Genomic DNA, 26,581 nt, shown 5'->3' with positions numbered 1-26,581 from the left:
ACTTTTGAAGGCTGAGGCGGGCGGATCACAAGGTCAGGAGTTCGAGATCAGCCTGACCAGCATGGTGAAAGCCTGTCTCTACTAAAAATACAAAAATTAGCCGGGGTGGTGGCACATACCTGTAATCCCAGCTACTCAGGAGACTGAGGCAGGAGAATCGCTTGAACCCGGGAGGTGGAGGTTGCAGTGAGCCGAGATCACGCCATTGCATTCCAGCAGCCTGGGCATTGCAGCGAGACTCCATCTCAAAAAAAAAAAAAAAAAAAAAGAAAGAAAGAAAGAAAAAATGGTCCCCCCAAAAAAGTAAAAAGAAAAATGGCCAGGCCAGGAGCATAACCTCTAGGATTTACTTGATCAAAAAGTGCTCAAAAAGCCAAGGCCCCGTGGAATCCATTTATATTTCAGTGACTGTTTTTTTCATCTGTAAAATAGGCTAAACCACATAAGGAAAGTAAGTGTAAGCCGGGCATGGTGGCTCATGCCTGTAAACCCAGCACTTTGGGAGGCCGAGGCAGGCAGATCATTTGAGGTCAGGAGTACGAGACCAGCCTGGCCAACATGGTGAAACACCATCTCTACTAAAAATATAAAAGTTAGCCAGGCGTGCTGGTGCACACCTGTAGTCCCAGCTACTTGGGAGGCAGAGGCAGGAGAATCGCTTGAACCTGGGAAGTGGAGGTTGCAGTGAGCTGAGATCACGCCATTGCATTCCAGCCTGGGCATTGCAGCGAGACTCCATCTCAAAAAAAAAAAAGTCTAGAATCTGAAGTTCCCATAGAAGGCAGCCAAAATTATATGAATTCTTGAAGCTAAAAACGTCATTCACATCTTGGTTTCTCCTGAATTATTTAGGCAATCTGAGATTTCTTCATAGATAGAAATATAATCCCAAGCTAGTATGCCAAATCTGTGGTGGTTTTGTACATTGACCCAAGACATGCTGCGACCATTAAGTTCTAATCAAAATGTTTATTAATTTTATAACTGAAGAAAATAATCATTACAAATTCCTACCTCAGACTGCTGTCAAAGCTTTGAAGTTCTGTGGTATGTACTGACTGTAATCTCAGGAATGTTTTGTTTAGCTTTGTAGATGGCCCCAGATGATAAAGCTTTGGCAACAAATGCTGCTTGCCCTGTATAAATCCCTTGCATGTCTTGTATGTAGAAGGGAGACCTACAAGATCACCTGGCATCATCAGATCATAACATATATATATGTTATCTCAAGCTTACTATTATATGTATGTTATATATATGGAGTCTCACTCTGTTGCCCAGACTGGAGTGCAGTGGCGTGATCTCGGCTCACTGCAACCTCCACCTCCTGGGTTCACGAGACTCTCCTGCCTCAGCCTCCTCAGTAACTGGGATTACAGGCATGCAACACCATGCCCGGCGAATTTTTGTATTTTTAGTAGAGAAGGGGTTTCACCATGTTGGTCAGGCTCGTCTTGAACTCCTGACCTCATGATCCGCCTGCCTCAGCCTCCCAAAGTGTTGGGATTATAGGTGTGAGCCACCTAAGCTTGGTATATTTATAAGTATATCCTTTCCTTTTGAAATTTTCCTGCTAAATAATGCTTTTAGTTCCTTTAGCCCAGCCTTGACTACTAATTGGCAAGGATTCAAATGATCTCCCCAATTTTAAATGTCCATGTATTATGGAAATGTTACCAATTTTCTTCTCCTCCTACCAAAGATTACTATGATAATGAATTGAGCTTCTTGTCAAGAAAAATGCTAAGTTCAAAGTATTATTTCTTTCACTTCTAATTACAAATAAGTTTTACCTTTTATTGTATTCCATTATACAATTTTACATAGTACCATTATTATTTTAAGCAATAATTAAGCAAATTGAACTACTGTTTTTGAGCTCTACTTTTCAGCATATAGATTTACCTAAAAAAGTACAAACCAAGCACAGTGGTGCAATTTTCCAGGCACTTTCAAGTTGCTTATTTACAAATACGTAAGCACCCTGTTGGAACACATGAAAATTTTGGTGTCAAGAAGAAACACTCCATGTATATCAAATCTTTAAATTTTAACATTTGCACAGCTCCAAATATTCCTGAGAAAGGTCAGTCTCATTGTCACGTACATCTGCATTTCCTCACACTTCAGTGTATCTTGGGGAACCATAACCTCGGTCACTCGATGTACCACTAATTGCACAAAATACATGTAATGTGTTGCTCATCCAGGGAGAATGCATCGTGTCTTCTTGTAATATCTAAAACAAAAGAAATCAGCATGGTTATCATGAAGCCATTGCCAAAAAAAGAATGTGTATATGAAATTGCAGGCATATTTCAATTTATCACTGACACTTAGTTATTTAAAAAGACAGAAAGCAGAGGGAGCAAAGAATAACATTACCGACTTAAGTCTTCACAGCTGTATTACAAAGGCAGCATATCAAAAAAGCAGAAAATACCTAGTTACTCATTAAGAAAAACAAAGACTGTAAAATGCAAAATTCAACAAAAAGCGAGGTAACACAATCTTTAAAATATTGTTTAACGGATGGTTATAACAAGAGCTCTAAACGGTAGACTCTGATATGAGTTTATGAATGATCTAACACAGTGGTTCTCAGAATCATCTATGGGACTTTTGAAACATGCAGATACCCATGTTCCTTCCCTGGAGACTTGAAAATAATAGCAAATGAAGATAAAAGTCTGAAGTGCACATTTCTAAAGACACACTATAATTGTATAAGCTAATTGATATAGAAGATTTTTCTTGGAAAGGAAGAACTTTATAAATATAAAATTTAAAGATTGTATTCCAATAAGTATATAAACATAGATATTCATATTAGTTTAAATATTTTTTAAATGATCCATTTTGTGTAATCCAAAGAAAAGGCAACAGAAATCTTGTACTTAAAGTAGATTGAGGTAAAAAACGGTAAATACATTATATCCAGTCTCTTTACCATAAAGTCCTAACTTAGGTCTCAAGCTTTCAATACTTGGTTCTCAAGTTAGTTGTGAAACTTCAGTATTAAGCCCACAGACTGATCTATAGTGGCAGTATTGAGACATATCATTTGTGTTGCTACAAATCATAAGGCTTAAATAAAATTTATAATAGAGAAATTTCCTCTTACAAAAATATTAACTTGTGACACTAATCTGAAAGCATACTAGAATATTAAGAGATGAATAATTGATTATCTATGCTGGTCAGATGTGACAGGCAAGGAGGGTACTTATTGCTAAGAAATTACGAAACATACTCAACAGATGCTACAATGACCACCCCCAACTCTATCTAAGAAAACTGCAATTTATAGCTTTATGACAATATAAATCCTTTTAAAAATCAAAAGCAGCCAGGTGCAGTGGCTCACGCCTGTAATCCCACCACTTTTGGAGGCCGAGGCAGGTGGATCACGAGGTCAGGAGATCGAGACCATCCTGGCTAACATGGTGAAACCTAATCTCTACTAAAAATACAAAATATTAGCCAGGTGTGGTGGCACGTGTCTGTAGTCCCAGCTACTCGGAAGGCTGAGGCAGAAGAATCACTTGAATCCAGGAGGCGGAGGTTGCAGTGAGCTGACATTGCGCCACTGCACTCCAGCCTGGGCGACAGAGTGAGACTCTGTCTCAAAAAAAGAAAAAAAAAAAATCAAAAGATTGAATTTTTTGAAAGGACTATATACTCTGGTATTCTGTAACAGATTACATTGAAAGGGGACAAGAAATATCCAGCCATGACTTTTTGTCAAGTAATCGTTTATGGAGCTCAAGAGAATATTTCAAATTTCAGTACACATTAACACTTGTCTTATTTTTCAGTATTAATATATGCCTCAAAGTGTATGACTACAAAGTGGCTCTCTCTTATATGAAACTCAATTCACTATAAAGTCAACATTTGCCAAAAGTAAGGCACACCCAAGTATGGTTCATAATGACAGGATGGCTTGCATAAATATAAGCCAATAGAAACTAAGAGTTTTCTTGGTTAGCTATCAATACATAATATTAAGAATCTAAATTATTGGTCTCTATATCTAAGAGAAATAGCCATGTTTTATAGGAATAACTGATACAGACAAGTGGGATTTGAAAAATCCATGCTTCAAAAGGAAAACAAAATTTTATAAAATGGCCACTCAGAGTATCTTGATCACAGTAATAACAGTAAACTGAATAATTTGTTTTCAATTTGAATAATTTAGAGTTCAACACTAGGTCATGCAGTTGCATGCAAATGAAATAACTGTAATCTAGTAGATATTCACTTAAAATAGCATGTGCAATTGTCTTACATCTTTTGTGAAGGAGGAATTTTTGCTGCTTTTTCTGTGCATTATGAGGAATAGAAACTCATCAACTAGATAGTTTCTAAAAACAAACTATGTAGTCTATTTGATAATGGTATACCTCAGTTCAACCTCTCGCTTCTAATGATACTGGAGCACAAAAAACAAAATGGTTTCTTACTGATAATCGCATCACTAACCACTTCAGATAATTGCTGCAAATTTTATTTGTATTGTATCACTTAAATGATTAAAGATAATATGGAAAAAATTTAAAATATAGACTTTAAGGTTATGCATTTTGAACCATTATATTTTGCTAAGCAACAATTTCGGGACCCGCAGATCATGTTTTCAGTTTCAGTCACCCTAATACTTGCCTGCTCATGGATAATGTCAGATAATTCTTTTACCATGTCTCTGAAATTTGACTTTAGCCCTTCATGGTACTCAACTTGATCTTCTTTAATTAGCCGCTCATTTAGTTCAAGTGCAATGCTGCATGCTTGTATAAATTTCCTATGGATGAATATCAAAGATAAGGGTTTTGTTATTTATTCTTAGGAAGTCTCACTGACAATCCACTTGGTAACTCAGTTTAGCCATGGCTTGCCTAGAAAGAAGATCAGAATCCTCTCTTTTCTCACCATGCATTTATTAATGTCTCTTCCTAAATCTGAAATGCCTTCTTTCCTTTCCACCTTTGCCTTATGGTTTTGTTTCTTATCTCCTTCAAGACTTGGCTCAAAACACATACCCTCTGGAAAGCCTACTTGCTCAATCATTTACTTGGCATTCTATTAGTTAAAGTTGTGCTGACATTAATTTGCACCTGTAGATAATGAGTCATTCATTCAAAAAGAATTTATTTTGAGCTTACTATGTGGCTAGTACAGTGCTGGGTGGTACAGGTATGAAGGATCTTCCCTGGGCTGCTAAGGAGAACAGAGAGTTGATGACCTATCATAAAAGTATTTTTCCATTATTTCATGTGTTTATGTTTAATGTCCACAATTAGAGTGTAGGTCTTAGGGGACAAAGTACTTCACTGTCCATTTGTTTTATATCCCTGTCATAGCAACTAATAGTCTTTTGCATGTACCAGGCATTAATAAATACTGGTGAATGAATGACTACTAGTTACTCTGCACCCTGGAACAGCTGATAAAACACAGACAGGAAAAGTAAACAAAATAAGTCGGGAGCAAATGAGTGGATAGGTTATCATCTTTCTCCTTAGTCCATATTACTCAACTGTTTCTCTTCTTCTGAATGAAAACTTTTATATATTAAAGATATTTCTCTAATGTAAGAGCATTCATACATGCCTTAGCTTACAGAGCTGCTCACTGAAGACAAGATATTGCATGCCCTAGTTTGGCAGTGTCCAAGTGGAAGTAAGGACAGGGGATTGGAGTGAGCATATGCAATCTTTCCTGCCCCACTTCTATTCCTACCCCAAATGGTCTGAAATGCTGTAACAGGAGGTCAACTGGGTGAAGAAGGAAAGCACATAAGGAACATAGGCTTGTGTTTGTGTCACTTAAAATATCCAAAGCAAATAGTAAACTGGAAGATTTAATCTCTTGGGTCACTAGGGTATTGTTAATGTCCTGCAGGATGAAACAGATCACACATTTTCTCATTACTTAAAGTGCCCTTAGGAGGTCACTTAGACATTGTAAAAGACCACAGAGAATATCCCTTTTTGGAGGGGTATCATTTGGTCAATACTTTGCTGTTTTTTAAAAGAAGAAAATAGAGAAAAAGAATACGGGTCTAACCTGAAAACTATAAACCACTTACCTAAACATGTCTTTCAACTCACTCACTTTCTTAGGTGGATACTTGCTAGCTTGGCTGTCATTTAAGAAAGCTCTTGCATATGCTAATGGACCAGCATTGACCTACATTACAATAGAAGAAAAATTAGAGTGTTTCCAGAATGCAATAATCAAAGAAGTTTTGGCATTTCTCTTTTTTATTAAAAATCCAAAAATATACAAGAAATCCATATCTGAGAAATATATGCTTATTACAAGTTTATTTCGAAAAACCATTAACTAAAGAAAATAATCTACAAAGATGATACTCTAGTAAGTGAGTGATTTCTGATATGTACATACAGGGCTTCGCTACAGTCATCAGACTTATGTTAAAGTCCTCTGACATAACACAAAACTTATAAAAATTCAATGTAATATCTTCATTAAGTGAATAAAAAATAATGCACAGGTTTTTACACTCAGTAAGTGCCCAACACACAATTACAATTAATGCTTGCTCTGTGCCCTTATAAAAGCAAAAGAAACATCAAGAAACATTTAACACATGTTGGACGACCAGCGTACCTGCACAGAAACACAGCCTTGCAATTTAAGTTGGAGCTGAATCATGTCCACGTCAGCAGAGGAGCAAAGCTTTTGCAGCTCTGCAGTTTTGTCTTTTATTTCATCAGTGGCAACATCAATTGGTTTTAAATTAATCTGCTGTTCACAGTTAATAGGAATCCTCTTCTTCACGTAGGGAAACGAGTTTGAAGCTATTAAAATATTAAGATTGATTTACTGTCCTTAGAAAATCATTTGTTCAAATAGCCAAATTAAAGAAAAAACTCTATTGTGCTTAACTCTCCCCATGCTTTATCTAGAAGATGACTGAGGGTCCCATATAGTACTTCAGGATTCAGAGAGAAATTCTCTTTATGAGACACCTCTGGGCAATCATAGATGACATATGGAAAAATGATGGTTTATCACATGGACGTGCTTGTGCTAACTTGTAACTGAACAGCAGAACAAATAATAATTAAAATTTCAGTTATATGGTCCAGCTGGCCAGCTGCTACTCGTGTATACTGAAAAAGACCAAGACAAATAAGAAGTTAACATGTAAAACTGTACTTACTTGTCAAGATTGTACGGCGTTTGCACTGTTCTTCTATACAGCCCTGTTTTTTGCCTGATAAAGTGTAAGGGGCCTCGAAAACAAATCTGCTGATATTATGATTTCTTTCAAACTCGGTCTTTCTTTCTGTGAGTTCTTTGTCATCAAAGTAAGGCTTCACGTAAGTAACTTGTATATGAGCATATTTTGGATCAAGCTCTTTGGCATTTACCTATAAAATAAGAAAGGTTTTTTAAAAAAATTTAATTTATTATTATTATTATTATTTTTTTTTTTTTTTTGAGACGGAGTCTCGCTCTGTCGCCCAGGCTGGAGTGCAGTGGCCTGATCTCAGCTCACTGCAAGCTCCGCCTCCCGGGTTCACGCCATTCTCCTGCCTCAGCCTCCCGAGTAGCTGGGACTACAGGCGCCCGCCACCTCGCCCGGCTAGTTTTTTGTAGTTTTAGTAGAGACGGGGTTTCACTGTGTTCACCAGGATGGTCTCGATCTCCTGACCTCGTGATCCACCCGTCTCGGCCTCCCAAAGTGCTGGGATTACAGGCTTGAGCCACCGCGCCCGGCCGGTTTATTATTATTTTTTTAAATCCTATTCAATGGAAGGGAAAAGGAGATAAGGTAACCTACTAACTTCTTTGAGACCAAGTGAGGAACATTGCCATTATAATTGTGTTTCCAGTAAAGGGGGGGTCTTCATTCTTTTTAAAAATCACTTACTTCTGATTATAAAGAAGTTACAGCAATCTATTTGGAGACTACAGAAACATATGGAGAAATTAAAAATTACTGTAATTGGCCGGGCATGGTGGCTCATGCCTGTAATCCCAGCATTTTAAGAGGCCGAGGCAGGCGGATCACTTGAGGTCAGGAGTTTGAGACCAGCCTGGCCAACACGGTGAAACCTCGTCTCTACTAAAAACACAAAAATTAGCTGGGCAGGGTGGCATGCGCCTGTAGTCCTAGCTACTCAGGAGGCTGAGGCAGGACAATCACTTGAGCTTGGGAAGCGGAGGTTGCAGTGAGCCGGGATTGCGCCACCGCACTCCAGTCTGGGTGACAAGGTGAGACTCCGTCTCAAAAAAAATAAATAAATAAAAATAAAAATTAAAAAAAAAAACAACTGTAATCCTACTACCCAGCAATGACCATTATTCACATTTTTATATATTTCCTTCTAATCTTTCTTCTATGTATATGTATTCAGAAAATTGAGGTCATACTAAACATTGTTTTGATTGTGCATTATGTGAATTACACCTCAATAAAAACACAGGTATCATAGCTTATTTATTTATTTATTTTGAGATGGAGTCTTGCTCTGTTGCCCAGGCTCAAGTGCAGTGGTGTGATCATGTCTCACTGCAGCCTTAGCCTCCTGGGCTCAAGTGATCCTCCCACTTCAGTTTCCCATGTAGCTGGGACCACAGACATGCACTACCACACCTGGCTAATTTTTAAATTTTTTTTTGTAGAGGCTGTGTTGCTGAGGCTAGCTTGGAACTCTTGGGCTCAAGTGATACTCCTGCCTCAGCCTCCTAGTGTTGAGATTATAGGCATGAGCCACCATGTCTGGCCAACAGTTTGTACAATAGTCACTTTTAATGGCTATATGGATAAATGTGACTTATTGGACCATTCTCTCATTAGTGGAGACAGGCTGTTTTCCAACTTTTTGCTATTGTAAATAAAGTTCTGATGAACATCCTTGTATTTAAAACTGTGTGCACTTTTTTCTGATTTTTTCCTTAGTATAAATTCCTAGAAAAGAAATTGCTTAGTTAAAAGATTTACATGGGGCCAGGTGCAGTGGTTCATGCCTGTAGTCCCAAGGCTTGGGAGGCCAAGACAGGAGGACTGCTTGAGCGCAGGAGATTGAGACCAGCCTGGGCAACATAGCAAGATCCTGTCTCTAAGAAACATAAAAAAGTTAGCTGAGGTATGGTGGCAACACACCCGTACTCCCACCTATTCAGGAGGCTAAGACAGGAGGATTGCTTGAACCCAGGAGTTTGAGACCAGCCTAGGCAACATAGTGAGACCCCATCGCTACAAAAAAAAAAAAAAAAAAAAAAAACACAAGAAACAAAAATTAGCCAGGTGAGGTGGTACACACCTGTAGTCCCAGCTACTCAAGAAGCTGAGGTGGGAGGATCGCTTGAGCCCAGGAGGTCAAGGCTGCGGTGAGCTGTGATCCTGCCAGAGCACTCCAGCCTGGGCGACAGAGCCAGACCCTGTCTCGAAAGAAATTAAAAGCAGCAAGTCATAGTGGCTCAGGCCTGTAATCCCAGAACTCTGGGAGGCTGAGGCGGGTGGATCACTTGAGGTTAGGAGTTCGAGACCATCCTGGCCAACATGGTGAAACCCCATCTCTACTAAAAATACAAAAATTAGCCAGGCGTGGTGGTGGGCGCCTGTAATCCCAGCTATTAGGGAGGGTGAGGCGGGAGAATTGCTTAAACCCAGGAGGCAGAGGTTGCAGTGAGCCAAGATGGCACCAATGCACTCCAGCCTGGGCAACAGAGCGAGACCCTGTCTCGAAAAAAAAAAAAAGAAAAAGAAAAGAAAAAAATATGTATCTTGATAGGTTCATATGGACACTTACAAATCTCTCGTGCTTTTTAATGCCTAGGTGGTTATATCCATTATACGGGTAAGACCACCATTTCTTCAGCAAACGTTTAGACTGCTTCCAGGTTTTTGCTATATAAATTTTGTGGCAGTGAACAACTTTAACCATATATATTTATATGTGTACATCTACAAGATAAAATGTTAAATGTGAAATTGCTGGGTCCAAGGACACATACATTTAAAATATTGGAAGACATTGCCAAACTCCTCTTCAAATTGCCTTTGCCCTTATGCAGATTTTGTTCTTTGGCAAGGGAAAAGAGTATTTTAAATTTTCACTTTCGCACATTGAGAAAACAATAAATATATTTTAAAAGCAGGAACTGCTTATTATGCCTGTTGCCTACAGGGAACTACTAAAACATGATACATAACAAACATCCGGGGTCCAGCCACCTGATAGTGGTTTGTCACTAGCATTCTTTGGCCCAGTTTTCAGAGGCAGAATAAGGTAGAAAACTGCATGTTGCACAGAAAGTCTGACTTTTCGTTACCTTTCCATTTATACAGTAATCAATACTGTGGGAACAAGTCTAACACTATCCGGCTGCAAGGGGAGAAAATCTTCTGTTGTTTCAATGCAATGAAACAACACAAAAGAGTGAAACTGATAAGAAGTAGAGAGTGTTTGCCATATATTACGTTTGAAACTACCACCAAATCTATTTTTAAATGTCTTAGGTTTATGTTTAAGACAAAGTCATCTCCAAGAGATATATGTAAGTCTACAAAGTGAAGAGATTATTTTCATGGTAGACAATGAAGTGTCTTTACAATAGCCATGGGGTTTTTCACGATGGTGATGCTTCCCGCTAGCTTTTAAGTGTTCTGCATAGCACTGTGCATATCATAGTCACTCAGTAAATATTGCTGTGGATACAAATCTTCAATTTTATATGTCCTTCCTACCCTTAAAAATCAGCTCTAAGTCTGGGCATACCCAAGGCAACTAAGGACAGTTGGGCATTCCTACAGTGCTTCCCCCAAATCCTGTCTATAGAGAACTATGCATTTCCTAGGAAAGGGCCTCTCTTGCTATGATGTAAGCCTTCTCACTAAGCCTTGGCAGGGCCCAGAGGGATGGATAACTTTTAGAGCAAGGCTCAAGGATCTCTCCTAAACCTATTTCATTGCAAATGTTAACTACAGTCACTATTACTGAACCAAGGACATCTTAGAGTAAAATGTGTGCTCCGAGAGGATTTTAATCATGATGTAATGGAGAATCATGATGTACAATAGCATTTACGATAATATCTAACCCTTTAGTGAGCACGCTAGCTTGTTATTATTAGCGAATGCTTTTTATGTACCAGGAAAGTGATTATACTTTCCGTATATTAACTCATCTAATCCATACAACAACCTCATGAGGAAAATACTACTACTATTATCTCCACTTTATTACTAAGAACGATGAAGCACAGAGAGTTAAGTACCTTCCCCACGGTCACACAGCTAGTGCGTGGCAGAGAGTAGAGATTTGAAACCTGTTATCTCTGACTCCAAAACCCCTGTTCTTTATTATCTGGAAAGCTCTATTTTCATGCTTCTCTACCAGTTAAAAAAGGAAAAAGTCAGGAGCAATGTACAATGCCTGGAACTAGCAAATAATGATTTCAAAATGCAGGGTATGTGTTACCTTGTCTGAATCCTGAATTATTTTGACATTCTCCGTGCCAAACTTTTCACCATAAAGTTTAACAAGTCTCAAGGAAATTTCTGAGAGGCCAGTGAGCTTTGGTTCTTTATAGATGTACTCCTTTCCATCTTCTTCTTCAAAAAAAGACTATTATAAAGTTAAACAAATAATAACTTATAAATAATATGAGCAAACACAACATGTAAAGAAAATCTATTAAATAACTAGTAATAATATCTTTGAAACACATTTTGAATAATATTACTAAAAGTCCCATGCATGTATTTACCCTTTGAACTTCAAATACATGAGAATTTTCAAATTCCTGATAATTTTCAAATTTATAATCATATAAACATATGGTCTGAGGAAGATTTCCAAACTAGGTTTTTTCCTTCCCTGTACACTTACCTGTTTTTTATTTAAAAGTTTTAACTACTATATATTTAATATGTACTTTAAAAAGCTTAACAGAAAATGAAGCTGACAGAAATCAAAACCTTCTCTGTCGTATTCTGACCTGAAGGATTTAGATATGAGAACCAAAATGAACTTTATACATACAAAAGAGGCTCTCTGCTGTTGTAATAGGCACTCTATCTGGACAGAATCCTAGCTGCTACAGTAAACTAGTAATTCAAAGGTGAATGTTTAAAAAGGAAAACGTTATGAACTCAAGTACACTTACTTGGCCATAAAAGGCAACTCTGAAGAAAGTGCCTAAAAGTCTCTTTTTTGTGTGCATAACTTCCAGAATTTTTGTGTAAGCTCCATGAAGAGTTCTATAAACTTGAGTAAGTTTCTGAAAAATAAAAATATACAAATCAGCTTTGTTTTTTTGTTTAATTACTAAATGTCTTCAAGATGAATGTACAAGAATAAAAAGCACCAGTATATTCTTTTCAAAATGGTCTTGGTGGGGTCATTCCTACTCATCTCCCTTTGTAACAATTAGACAGTCCTGAACAACTTTAGGTCTAAGGGTAGAACTTAAAATGGTAAAATAACACTGTATTTCTTTTTAAAAGAAATTTCTTCTAAAAAAAAAAGGGGGGGAGATACATGTGCAGAAAGTGCAAGTTTGTTACATAGATATATGTGTGCCATGGTGGTTTCCTGCACCTATTGGCCCGTCCTCTAAGTTCCCTCTCCTCACCCCCCACCCCCCACCCCACAACAAGCCCTGTGTGTGTTGTTGCCCTCTCTGTGTCCATGTGTTCTCATTGTTCAACTCCCACTTATGAGTGAGAACATGCGGTATGTGGTTTTCTGTTCCTCAATAACATTGTACTTTTTAATATCATGCTTCATTTTATTCACATCTCAATGGACATTTTTAATTTTGAAATATTGTATTATCAACTACTATTTTCTACAGGGTCTCAATATTTTTAACTGAAAGGGCAGCCAAATGCTTTGCTTGAGCCCTCAGGTAGAGAGACACGAGAATAAACAATCCACGTATTTAAAGAGGAAAATAAAATGCAAATATAACAATAAGTAATGGTGTAAGCTGCAGTGAGGGCTGCTTTTATGCAAGTTCACAGATATTTCCAAAGGATATGTTTTTCTGCACTTCCAGAAAAAGAGAGCACATTGTGTAAAGAACACTATCAAAAATGTGAAAGACGACCTACAGAATGGAAAAAAATATATGCAAATCAAAGATCCGATAAGGGTTTAGTACCCAGAATATTTAAGGACTTACCACTCAACAACAAAATATATGCAAACCAATTTTAAAAATGGGCAAAGGATCTGAATAGACATTGCTCCAAAGAAGATGTACAAGCAGCCAAGGACACGAAAAATCACTCAATCTCACTGTCATTAAGGAAATGCAAACCAAGACAATGAGGTGCCACTTCACATGCACTAGGATGGATTTTACAAAACAAAATAAAATGAACAGAAAATAACAAATGTTGATGATGATATGAAGTAATAGGAATCCTAGTACACTGATGATTGAAATGTAAAATGGTACGGCCACCGTGGAAAACAGCTTCGTGGGTGTCAAAAAGTTAAACATAGAATTACCAAATGATCCAGCAATTCTACTCCCTAGTATATATTCAAGAGAATTGAAATTATATATCCACACAGAAACCTGTATGTGAATGTTTACAACAGCACTATTCATAATAGACAAAAGGTGAAACAACCCAAATGCCCATCGGTGGATGAATGGATAAACAATCTGCAGTGTATCCATACAATGGAATCTTACTCAGCCATAAAAAAGAATGAAGTTCTGATATGTGCTACAACTGATACATGAACCTCTAAATATTACACTAACAGGCCAGGTGCGGTGGATCACGCCTGTAATCCCAGCACTTTGGAAGGCTGAGACAGGTGGATCACTTGAGGTCAGGAGTTTGAGACCAGCCTGGACAACATGGTGAAACCTCATCTCTCTTAAAAATACAAAAATTAGCCAGGAGTGGTGGTGTGCGCCTCACAGCTTGGGAGGCTGAGGTGTCAGGATCACTTGAGCCCAGGAGGCAGAGGTTGCAGTGACTGAGATCGTGCCACTGTACTCCAACCTGGGTGACAGAGTGAGACTGTGTCTCAATTAAAAAAAAAAATTGCTAACTGAAAGAAGCCAGACATAAAAGGTCACATATTATACTACAGGTTGAGTATCCCTTATCTGAAATGCTTTGGACCAGAAGTGTTTGGGATTTTGAAATATTTGCATTGGACTTACCAACTGAACATGTCTAATCTGAAAATCTGATATCCAAAATGTTCCAGTGAGTATTTCCACTGAGCATCATGACCATGCCCAAACAGTTTCAGATTTGGGAGCATTTATGATTTCGAATTTTCAGATTAGGGAGGCTCAATCTGTATTCCTTTTAAATGACACATCCAGAATAAGCAAATCCAGAAAGCAGGTTAGTGGTTATTGGAAAGTGGGAGTGGGGTGGGGAGTAATTACTTAATAGGTATGGAGTGTTTTTCTGGGGAGTTTTAAAACTAGAAAGAGGTGGTGGGTGCACAACACTGTGAATATATTAAATGCCACTGACTTCTATACTTTAAAATGGTTAATTGTATGTTATATAAATGTCACCTCAATAAAAAAGGAAGAACACACAAGCTTCTTTCTCTAAAATTCTTCCCATATTCTATTTTACAATTGAGCTCAATTGGAGGGAAATCTTCCTTACCTTGGCTGCTATCTCTGATAGTTTTCAGCTCATTCCATAGAGATACACTGGAAAAGCATAAATCAGTGTTCTATTTTTTGGTTTTGTTTTGAGATTGGATCTTGTTCTTTAGCCAAGGCTGGCGTGCAGTGTCTCAATCATAGCTCACTGCAGCCTCAATCTCCTGGACTCAAGCAATCGTCCTACCTCAGCCTCCCAAATGGCCGGGATCACAGGCGTGCACTACCACGCTCCAGCTACATCAGTCCTAAACACAATTACTTCATCTATACAGAGTGCTAGGGGATTTATACAGACCCTTACACCCCTCCAAGGAAATAGGAGTAGTTCCCCTATAGAAAACATAATTTTCTTTAATGTGTAGAGAAGATATATTTTTCTTTCTTCCCTATTGGTTGGCTAAGTAGCAAAAGGCTCCCTGGGTTTCTAAAAGCCAGAACTTCCTTCATCCTAAGAGTCAGAAAATGGGGACTTTATTTTGAAATTACTACAAAGGTTCTTCAGATGTAATGCTTTGATAGGAGGGGTAATGGCAAATCTAGTTTTGTCTCATAGGCTATTCTTTGCCATCTGTATGACCTATACTTAACTTCAGCTTATTACCATATTCACTTGAATTCTACTATGAGTTTTCAGGCATGCCCCATTTACACCAAATGTATGGCAGAAAGAGAGGAAGACCTAGAATCTAGGAAGAAAAAGTGAGTTTGATCAGAGCCAGTTTGGAGGAGAGACAAAAACACTGCTCAGATTATATTAAATCTATGTGTGTTCACTCTTAGAAACTGTCAACAAGGAAAGGCCTAACTGCTTTACTTAAGAGTAAATTGCCTTGCTTTTTAAAAATGGCTTGAATCCTAAATCATCCCTTCCCAGTACAGCAGCGATAGAAATTATGATATGGACTAAGAGACTTGAATATTTAAAAAATCATGTTTAGTGCTGGTAGCAATTGCTGTTCATGATACTACTATTCTTTATTAACTATACTTTATCAATAGTTTATTTGGCAAGTCAAAATTTTAAAATTCTCATAATAGGGCTATTACTAGTGTATTATTACCCACCCCACTGTCATCTGCCAGCACCTTTAGTTTCTCCACTGAATTATAGAGAATACAATCATGTCTATGCCTCTTCCCTGGGTAACATGGAAATTTGACAGCTTTTTAAAGTGAAGGTTTAGTGAAAACAACACTGATTATTTTGTGCTCTGACAGAAAGAGGGGAGGGTGCTAGATGAAAATATTTTCAGGCCCATCACAGTGGCTCATGCCTGTAATCCCAGCACTTTGAGAGGCTAAGGCGGGAGGATCACTTGAGGTCAAGAGTTCGAGACAAGCCTGGCCAACATGGTGAAACCCCATCTCTACTAGCAATACAAAGATAGTGGGGCATGGTGGTGCATGCCTGTAATCCCAGCTACTTGGAAGGCTGAGGCAGGAGAATTGCTTGAACTTGGGAGGTAGAGGTTGCAGTGAGCCAAGACTGTGCCACTGCACTCCAGCCTGGGCAACACAGTGAGACTCCATCTCAAAAAAAAAAAAATTTTTTTTTTCAGAACCACTGGTCTAATTTAAATCTCAATTTCTATTTTGGATCTTTTAGCCTTAATTTCATTCGGAAAACATAAATGAATATAAGGTAGGACTTTTTAAGTTTCACTTTATTTTCTTTTCATAAGCAGGACCAAAGGAAGTTTTATGTTGTTTTTAATTGACACACAATAATTGTACATATTTATGGGGTACAATTTATGGGGGGAATGTTATTTCCATACATGCCAACATTGTGTAATGATCAAAACAGGGTAATTAGTAAATGTATCATCTCAAACATTTATCATTCCTTTGTAGTGAAAACATTAAAAAAATCTTAGGATTTAATAGCCTTTTTAGGGATTGTCACTTTGAAATTGGACAAATGTGTCAAAATGATAGACTATCTATATTCTATGATAAAATACAAAAGTCATAATCTAATGAACCTTATATTCTTCAGAGGACACCGAGTAGAATAATAGTAACAGAACTATATTACTGTTTTCCCTAAAACCAAAATAAAATACGTAAGTCAATGATAAAAATGTTCAAATTGTCTACCTCAAACTCACGACGTTTCTCATAAATTGGAATGATCAACTTGGAAATCTCAGAAATTATTTCATAACGTTCTGCCTTCCATAAGCCATCCACACATTGTTCTAACAACTCCAGCAAGACTTCCTGCATTAAGAGAAAAATCCAATTAGGAATTAAAAATAGTTTTAGAGTTTTGGGCAAATAAATTCTGAAGCATTTCAAGTTGGTAGAAAACAAACAGATGGTACTAAATTCAATGAGATGCACAAAAGGAACATACTTGTGTGACAATATTTTATAAATCAAATATTTAAAGTATTTAAAGTTAAAAACATTCTTAAAAATATAAAATTGATGTTAACAATAGTAAACTATGATTATTTTGTTTATTCACATAATGAAGATGTTAACTACAGTTGCAAATGTTAACACATAGAGAAAGAATATTTTTAAAAAGGGAATATATTGTTTATTCCAAATTGAGGATGTCTGAATGTCTAACATCCATTATTTTTTATATTAAAACAATATTTACCCATATCAGTCTTAAGAAAAATTGGCAACATTTTCAAATATTGTGTTGGTGATTTAGGTGTTTATTAAAATGATTCGATGTTTTAAATTTTTTTTTAGTTTTTATTTTTGTGGGTTGGTATTAAAATGATTCAGTTTTGATAAAGAACACTTCCCAACTGATGGTTCTAAAATTACTGAGAACGATAGGATAACAGCTCAAGATAGAGATCACCAGCCCTGCCAGAATAACAGTTGCTATAAAACTCTTTTGTGAACCATCATCTCATGTTCTCAACCATGAAAACATGAAGCCAATTACTGATGCTACCCATAAGTCATAACAGCCTGTTTCTATCTTAAAGAGATGCACTTCAGACCTATAGAACTGATCGCTAAAACAGCTCTTCCCGTATGTCCTTTAGAAAATCGAATTCATCATCTAGCTCTTATACTTGTGTTTCCTATCTTGCCAGTGGCAATACCCTATAGACCCTTAGGTAGCAAACTAAGCGCAGTTTTGACTTGATCATCTGTTATGGGCTGAATTGTGTCCCCCAAAAAGGTAAGTTGAAGTTGTAACCCCAAGCACCTCAGAATGTGACCTTATTTGAAAACAGAGTCATTGCAGATATGATCGTTGAAGCAATACCGGCGTAGGGTGGGCCCCAACCCAGTATGACTGGTTGACTGGTATCTTTATATGAAGACAGAGACACACAGGGCAAACACCATGTGACTACAGAGGCAGAGACTGGAGTGATGCAGCCACAAGTCAAGGGAAGTCAAGGAACAACTCTTACCACCAGAAGACAAGGAAGGCTTCTACCCAGAGTTTCAGAGGGAGCATGGCCCTGACAATTTGACTGCATATTTCTAGACTCTAGAACTGTGAGACAATAAATTTCTCTTGTTCTAAGCCACCTAATTTGTGGTACTTTGATGTTGCAGTCTTAATGCTACAGCCTGAATGTTTGTGTTTACTCAGAATTCATATGTTAAAATCCTAACCCCCAAGGTGATGGTGTATTAGGAGGTGGAGACTTTGGGAGATGACTAAGTCATGAGGGCAGAGCCCTCATGAATGGGATTAGTACCCTAATAAAAAGAACCCCAGATAGTTAGCTCACCCCCTTCCACCACATAAGGGTGCAGTGCGAAGATACCATGTATGAATTAGGAAGTGGATCCTCACCAGACACCAAGTCAGCCAACACCTTTATTTTCACCTACTAAGCTTCCAGTATAGTGAAAAATACATTTCTGTTGTTTATAACCTACCCAGTCTCTGGTATTTTGTTACAGAAGCCCAAATAGGCTAAGATATCTATGAAACTATCACACCCTCTTTCTTTACTCATTCTATAATGAGTTCATCACCAAGTCCTGCCAGTTTTACTTCCTAAATATTTCTCAAATCTGACCCTTTCTCTCCATTTCTCTTATTGCTAAGGTGCAAAATTTCCCTATTTTTTTTTCTTAATTTATCTTCCTGCCTCCAGTCTTGGCCCTTTCAAAAACATCTTCCACACATCTGCCATAGGGTTCTGATTAAAATGCAAACCTGAGCGTGTCACTCTCCCTTTCTTAAAATCTGGCAATGGCTGCGCATCACTCACAGAACAACGGACATGCTCCTTCATGTGGGACACAAAGCTTGCAATGATGTGGCTGATACTTCCATAATCTCATCATTCATCATACCAAACTTTGTACTTTATGTTATAACAACAGTGAACTAAGTAGTTTCCCTGAATCACAATGGTGTGTCTTAGCTTTATGTCTTTGTTCAGGCTGTGCCTTCCTCCCTTTAATCCCTTCTACTTGGTTAATCTCTTTAAAACACTTTAGGTATCACCTTTTCCAGGATCCTTCTCCTTATCAATACAGGGTAGGCAAGACACTACACATCTTTTTTTCTATTTCATTAATTTTTTGGTAAGGATTTATCACTATATTTGTACATTATTTACATATTATCTACATATCTGACTTTTCCAATAGGCTGTGATTCTTTGAGAGTAGGGACAATATTTTACTTATATTGGCTTTTCCAGTAATTATTTTAGTGTCACTGGATAGTATATGTGAAATAAATGTTGCTACTTGAATAAAATATCTATATATTAATGCCTGCTAGCCAAATTAAAATTTCCAGCAATTTTGGGACAAACATTGGGGGAATTAAATATAAGGTACACACTTAGTATGAATTATCCCAGGAATGTAAAGTTAGGTTACAATTTAAAAAAATGTAACATACAACCACATAAACTGAATAAAAGAGAAAAATCATATCTCTTTCAATAGATGCAGGAAAAAAGCATTTACAACACTTAACATCCATTCATGATATTTAAAAAGAACTCAAGAAACAAAGAACAGAAGAGATCTTCCTCAATCTGATAAAAGGCATTTACTAAAAATCTAAAGGCTAGACATGTTTCTCCTAAGATTGAGAACAAGTTAGAATGTCTGCTCCCACCACTTATATCCAACATTATGCTGAAGGTTCTAGCCAGTACAATAAGGCAAGAGAAAGAGAAAAGACATACAGGATTAGAAAAAGTCAAATTGTTCTGTGCATATGGCATAATTGTGTATGTAGAAAATCCTAAAAAACATACAAACTATGGAAACTAATAAGCAGACTTAGTAAGGTTGCAGGACATAAGAGCAACATACAAAATCAATTATATTTCTATATACTAGCAACAACATATTAAAAAATGAAAATGTAAAAGCAAACAATATTATTTACAGTAGCATCAAAACATCACATATCTACCAATAAATCTAACCCAAGACTTCTACCCTAACAACTACAAAATATTATTGGCAGTTAAAGATAACCCAAATAAACGTTCATTGATTGAGAAATTCAATATTGTTAAACTCTCCACTCTCAGGCTATTTTGAGGATATAGAAAAGGCGATTCTAAAGATTATATGGAAATTCAAAGGATGTAGAATAGCCAAAACAACTTTGAAAAACAATAAAGCTGGACGGCTAACACTACCTGATTTCAAGACTTAAGTTATAGTAATCAAGTGTGATACTGGCATCAAGATGGGCAATGGAAGAGAACCAAGAATCCAGAAATAGCCCACACAAATATGAAGAAACGAACTTTTGACCAAGGTGCCAAAGTAAATTCAATGTGGCAAAAGGAAAGTCTTGTTTTTCCCCAAATGGTATGTACCACCTAACTGTCCAGAAAAAAAAAAAAAAAAAAAAAGCTTTGACCTCTATCTCATTCCATGCTCACAAATGAACTTTAAATATATTACAGACCTAAACAAAACTCGGAAACAACGTTTCTAGGAGAAAACACAGGACGACACTATCAGGATCTTGAGGTAGGCAAAGATTTTTGGGACCAGATACAAAAAGAACAAATTATTATAAAATAATAAACTGGATTTCATCAATTACAACCAAAACCACAATTTTCTGCTCAACCACAGACTCAATTAAGAAAGTGAATGGACAAGTCAGAAGCTGGTAAATAAATATACAACACACACATCTTGACAAAGGATTTATATCCAGGAAAGAACTCCCACAAAACAACAATAAAAAGTAGGCAATGTGATTTCTAAAATGGATAAAAGACAAACATTTCACAAAAGAAAATATAAAAGAGGCCAATGAACATCTGAAAAAGTGGTAGACATCATCGGTTACTAGGGAAATACAAATAAAAGCCACAATGAGATGTTGATTCACATCTAATATTAATAGAATGGCTAAAATTTAAAAAGATTAGCAATATCAGATGCTAGGGAGGATGTGGGGCAAATAGAACTCTCATCTACTACTGGCAAACAGTATAAAATGGTCCAACCACTTTGAGAAGCTCTTCGGAAATTTCTTAAAAGTTAAATATATATCTTCCCTAGGATTCAGCAATGCCACTCCTAGATATTTACCCAAGAGAAAAAAAGCATATGTCAACAATAAGTCATAGATAGGAATGTTTAAAGTAGACTTATTCATAACAACCTGAAACTGGAAACAATTCAAAATCCCATTAACTGAATGGATTTAAAATTTGTATATAAAGAAAATGGAAAAGAACAAACTTTTGATATACCCAACAATATGGATGAATCTCAAAATATTAGGTTAAACAAGAGAAGTCAGATAAAAAAAAAAGGGTACATATTGAATGATTCCATTTATATGCCATAAAAACTAATTCATGGTGATAGAAATCAGATGGTGAAGGTGGGGAGCCTGACTGGAAATGGGCACAAGGGAACCTTTCCCGAAGGAATGGGCATGTTCTATTTTTTTGTTTCTGATTACATGGTTACATGGGTGTATACAACTGTCAAAATTCATCAAATTGTTTAAGATTTTACTATGTATTAATTATATAATTTTTAACTTTATTTTTGAGACACAGTCTCATTCTGTTGCCCAGGCTGCAGTGCAGTGGCACGATCTTGGCTCACTGCAACCTCTGCCCCTGAGGTTCAAGAGAGTCTTGTGCCTTAGCCTCCCGAATAGCTAGGATTACAGGCCTGTGCCACCACACTCAGCTAATTTTTGTATTTTTAGTGGAGACGGGGTTTCACCATGTGGGATAGGCTGGTCTTGAACTCCTGGCCTCAAGTGATCTGCCTGCCTTGGCCTCCCAAAGTGTTGGAATTACAGGTGTGAGCCACCATGCCCAGCCCAATTATATATTAATTATATGTTTAAAATCTATTGCAGGGGCACATGTCATCAGGACCTCCTGAGGTGGTGTCATGGGTAAAAAAAAAGACTGTTGCAAATCAAGTCAGAAATACATTTTTGGAAACAAGTTACATTGCATTATTACCAGTTTAACTCACATATGTAAATACAAGCACTAAATGGACAACAGTTTGTATTTTTCATTTCAATGTAACTTCTAAATCAGTGTTAGTTTTTTTTTTTTAATTGGCTAGGGTATAAGGAAGAAGCCTTATTATGCAAACTGAAACATAAAGTGGCACTTGATAGAACATGATTCTACCTGTATATATCAAATAAAAGTATGTATAAATTACTTGTAGAACTCAAAAGATTTCCAACAAATGTGTTTATACATAAAACTAATTATGGTTTTTGATTATTAAGAAAAGTTACTGCTCTCCTTAAGAGTATAAAAAAGGGTTGAGCTCAAAGGTGTTTCTATGAATACACTGAAGCTACTGTTTAGAAGGCAAGGATATAAGTTCAATTGTACTGAACCAGTTAAGCCCCATGAAATCCTCTGACTCTTTCTGCTGTCAGCCTGTAAAACCTGCGGGTCTCTGGGAAATCATCTAACTAAGATCCAGAAACATGAATTAACTTGTCCAAGGCTACGCAGTCAAAAATCGAGCTGGAATAAAAATTCAAGTATCTTGTGTCTCTGTTATGATCAATTAATTCGGCAAACATATTTTAAGTATCTATCCTTGTAGGTTCTGAGGGTAAAAGGACACCAACTTGCCTTTAAGAAATCTCACTGCCAAGTAGGTCAATGATAAAACCTGACATTATTCTCACACTTCATGACTTTTTAAGTTTTCACATGTATTGTGAAGTGACCACAATAGTATTATTGTCCTTATTTTACTGATAGGGAGAGAGACTATGTATAAATAGTAGGTAAAGCTTCTAGGTGGATCATTAAATAAACCAGAGCTAAGTTGAGATTTGTGTATTTTTAAAAATCAACTCATAAAGTATTTATGAAGTATGTCACTGTAATTTTAATCTCATTGTTTAATACAAGTTTTTTAAGAAATGTAATTTTATGGCACTATAACTGCAATCTCTGCTTTTCTGTGTTTCTTTCTTGTTTTCTATGTTCACACTCTTTGTGAACTTTCCCCCATGGTTCAGTCCTTGATTCTCTGGTCTTCACTCACTGTATTATGTCTAACATTCAGTCTGCTTTGGTTCTCATAAGGATATGACTTCCAGATGTGCATTTCTAACCCTAAACTCTCTCCTTATATTCAGTTCCATATTTCTTTTTTTTTCTTTTTTGAGACACAGTCTCACTTTGTTGCCCAGGCTGGAGTACAGTAGCACAATCCTGGCTCACTGTAACCTCCACCTCCTGAATTCAAGTGATTCTCCTGCCTCAGCCTCTCCAGCAGCTGGGATTATAGCCAGGTGCCACACGCCTGGCTAATTTTTGTATTTTTAGTAGAGCTATGTTGGCCAAGCTGGTCTCGAACTCCTGACCTCAGGTGATCCACCTGCCTCGGCCTCCCAAAGTACTGGGATTACAGTCATGAGCCACTGAGCCCGGTCTCAGTTCCACATTTCTAATGGCTTGATGGTTATTTCCATATTGATAAGCTTTCACTTCAAAATCAACTCACCTATAAAATGAAATTCATCATTTTTCTTGCAAAACCATCCATCTATCATTTCTCCTTAACCTCCAAATCTGAAATCTTAGAGCTACCTTTGACCCTTCCCCTCCCACAGCCAGCAAATCATCATCTTTTCCTCACACTGTTTCCTGAATCTTTCACTACCCTGGTTTAAGCCTTAACTACTCGTATCTGGATAATTAGGGCAGCCTTCTCTCTAGCCCCTGCCTCTAGCTCCTATCCCTGTATCTTCAATACATCTCCCACATCATCACCAAATTAGCCTTCCTTCTTCCTTGCTTTCATGTAGTCATTATCCTGCTCAAAAATCTTTGAGGCCAGGCGTGGTAGCTCACGCCTGTAATCCCAGCACTTTGGGAGGCCAAGTCATGCGGATCATGAGGCCAATAGATCGGGACCATCCTGGTCAACATGGTGAAACCCCCATCTCTACTAAAAATACAAAAATTAGCTGGGCATGGTGGTGCACGCCTGTAGTTCCTGATACTCGGGAGGCTGAGGCAGGAGAATCACTTGAACCCAAGAGGCAGAGGTTGCAGTGACCCGAGACTGCTCCACTGCACTCCAGCCTGGCGACATAGCAAGACTCCTGGAAAAAAAAAAAAAAAAAAAAAGACTTTGATACCAATTCAATATTCTACTAAATAAAGCCCAAACATTGAAAGTTTCTCAAAATCTGGCCTCAACTAATACTCTTCTCTATGGGAACCTACTGCTATAGCCAAAAGGATCCACTTACTGTGCCTCAAACATGTCTTATACTTCCCTACCTCTTAGTCATGGTCTCTGCTCTTCTCCTGTCTCTTAGAATGCCTTCAGGCTGTCCTCATTCTTCCAGTGCCTCTCTGATCATACCTCCGCTAGTCTACTGAGCTCTAAGGCATCTTTCACCTTTGACTTTGCATGGCACATATTGTCTATATTATTCAAATATTATTCAAAAGTCTTTTTTCCATTTCATGTACATGTATTATCTCTTCAGGTGGACCTTGGAGGTCAGGGACTAGTCATATCTAATTATTTAAAGCTCCTAGGTCACCAAGTCCAGGGCCTTGCTCTTCAGTTAATGTCCAATAAATCTTTGGTGGTTGATTTGACAGCCAAAGCTGTTTTCTATCCATGTGGCATTTAGAGCAGAAATTTTCCATTTAAAAATACTTTTGGACATACTCTGTCTTAGCTGAAGAAAAAAACAATGTTAACTCTATTTTTTATGGAAAAATTTCCAACATATGTTGACTCTTATCTAGTTACTGGGATGGTGACTTGAGGATGGCAAATGCTGCATTTCTAAAACTAGACAATGGGACCAGTTCAAGAGACAGGGTCCTCTAAACAGGAACATCTTTGGCCTGGACAGTTTTAATACTTAAAGTTCACTAACCCTTAGTTACCTTCAAAATTAGGTTAGCTGTAATAATTGTTTAATATACATGAATTTTATGAAGTGAAATTTATATAACTGGCAACGCAGGCCCTGGAATCCTTACTTCACTATAATGGACATCCATCATCCCAGCATCTTCTTTCATTGCTCCTTCTTCATCTATATTGGGAGTAATTTTCTTGAAGGCTGAACATCCATTAGGAAATAATTCTGTGTGAATAAAAAAAACAGTGGAGTAAATTTATGAGAAAGCATTTAGTAAATAACAGTGAGCCTTACAGAGATGGGCTATTTAAAATAAAAACATATTTTTGTAAGAATCAAAGTCTTAAGTACAATTTTCACTTGCAAAAATTTTTAAATTTGTTTCCATCTACTACATATTTTATTAGCTTCTCCCCTACAAAGTGAGCTTAAGTTACTTATGAGTAAGTTTTATTCTTTGACTATGTATCATCTTCAATGGCTAGTATAGATGTTCACCTAGTACAATCTAAACATTTATTTAAACTTTGATCCTATATACATTTGTGTTCTATCATCTAAACAAGAGGGCAGGCACTTTTCAGGTAACCACTAAGTGATCTTTGGTAATCATGTCTAGTGCCTAATTTCACTGAGATGTGGGAGAGGAAGTGAGATGTTGGAGAAGGTCTGGCCTAGGACTTTTAAGAGTCAGGAAATAAAACAGATGGCAGGGATGAAGCATCCTAGAGAAAACAGGATGGGGCACTGAAAGAACCATTACTTTGGCGGTTACATAGACTCAGCTCTATCACTAACTGTGTGATTTTGTGCTAATGCTTATCTCCCTGGGACTATAAAAAGTTTTATCATCTATAAAACAGGAATAATAACTATGCTATAAATGAAATGTAAAGTGTTTAGAATGGAGCCTAGTACATAAGTACTCAATGAATTATTATTAGCAAATAAGCCTACCAGTAAATAAACTAGCCTTCTCAAGGTAGAATAAAATAATTGCTGCCAGCTGGACTCCTGGGAAGTAGGAAGTGAACTCAAGCTGAGAACACCTGCTGTAGGCTTCTGGACCAAATTGTCACTGTCAAGCAAGAGTCTAGGTGTAAAGGCCTCATGGTTCCCCTATAGATTCTAGACAGGGGAATATGTGTAAACATTCCTACTGTGTCTGCCTTGACCTTTATCTAAGTGGGCTGTACTTTTAGAGTTCAAGGAAAATTCTGCCTCTTTATAACATAACCATTGAAAAAGTTTCAATGAAAAAGTTTCCTTCCAATAGGAGCTAGTCTCACACACACACACACACACACACACACACACACAAATGGCTGTCGCAATCTACTGTTCTACAATCTAACAGTGATACTTACAAATAATAACCTTTACTTACAACTAAGTACTGGTAATCTTCCTGTTAGAGGTTGGGGAAGGAAGAAGGAAGGTTTAAAAAAATCAGACCTCAAGTTGAAGAGATTTCTCAGAATTCTGGTGGAAAAGAGGTTATATATCAGGGCTTGGATTTTTCCAACTCTTCTCGTCTAAATGAAACCTAATCACTAGACATATATCTTCTGGGTAAGATGCTTGACAGAACATGGGTAGGAA

General features: G+C 37.3%; 1 protein-coding gene across 3 annotated transcripts in view; it reads right to left on the bottom strand.

The window, feature by feature from the left end:
* Positions 1-1,776: 1,776 nt before the first annotated feature.
* DOCK11 (dedicator of cytokinesis 11) overlaps positions 1,777-26,581 on the bottom strand; it is a 189,516-nt gene continuing 164,711 nt past the window's right edge. For all 3 annotated transcript variants that reach the window (XM_050776082.1, XM_050776081.1, XM_050776083.1), the window contains 9 exons: positions 25,098-25,204; positions 16,747-16,869; positions 12,154-12,267; positions 11,466-11,612; positions 7,196-7,406; positions 6,640-6,830; positions 6,095-6,195; positions 4,669-4,807; positions 1,777-2,239 (listed from right to left, as the gene is read on the bottom strand). In XM_050776082.1, the coding sequence (XP_050632039.1) occupies positions 2,120-2,239; positions 4,669-4,807; positions 6,095-6,195; positions 6,640-6,830; positions 7,196-7,406; positions 11,466-11,612; positions 12,154-12,267; positions 16,747-16,869; positions 25,098-25,204 (1,253 nt within the window). In that variant the 3' untranslated portion in view covers positions 1,777-2,119. The remainder of the gene's footprint in view (positions 2,240-4,668; positions 4,808-6,094; positions 6,196-6,639; positions 6,831-7,195; positions 7,407-11,465; positions 11,613-12,153; positions 12,268-16,746; positions 16,870-25,097; positions 25,205-26,581) is intronic.

This window comes from Macaca thibetana, chromosome X (genome assembly GCF_024542745.1).
Source record: "Macaca thibetana thibetana isolate TM-01 chromosome X, ASM2454274v1, whole genome shotgun sequence".
NCBI classification, from domain to species: domain Eukaryota; kingdom Metazoa; phylum Chordata; class Mammalia; order Primates; family Cercopithecidae; genus Macaca; species Macaca thibetana.
This window is presented reverse-complemented; position numbering and strand designations above follow the sequence as displayed.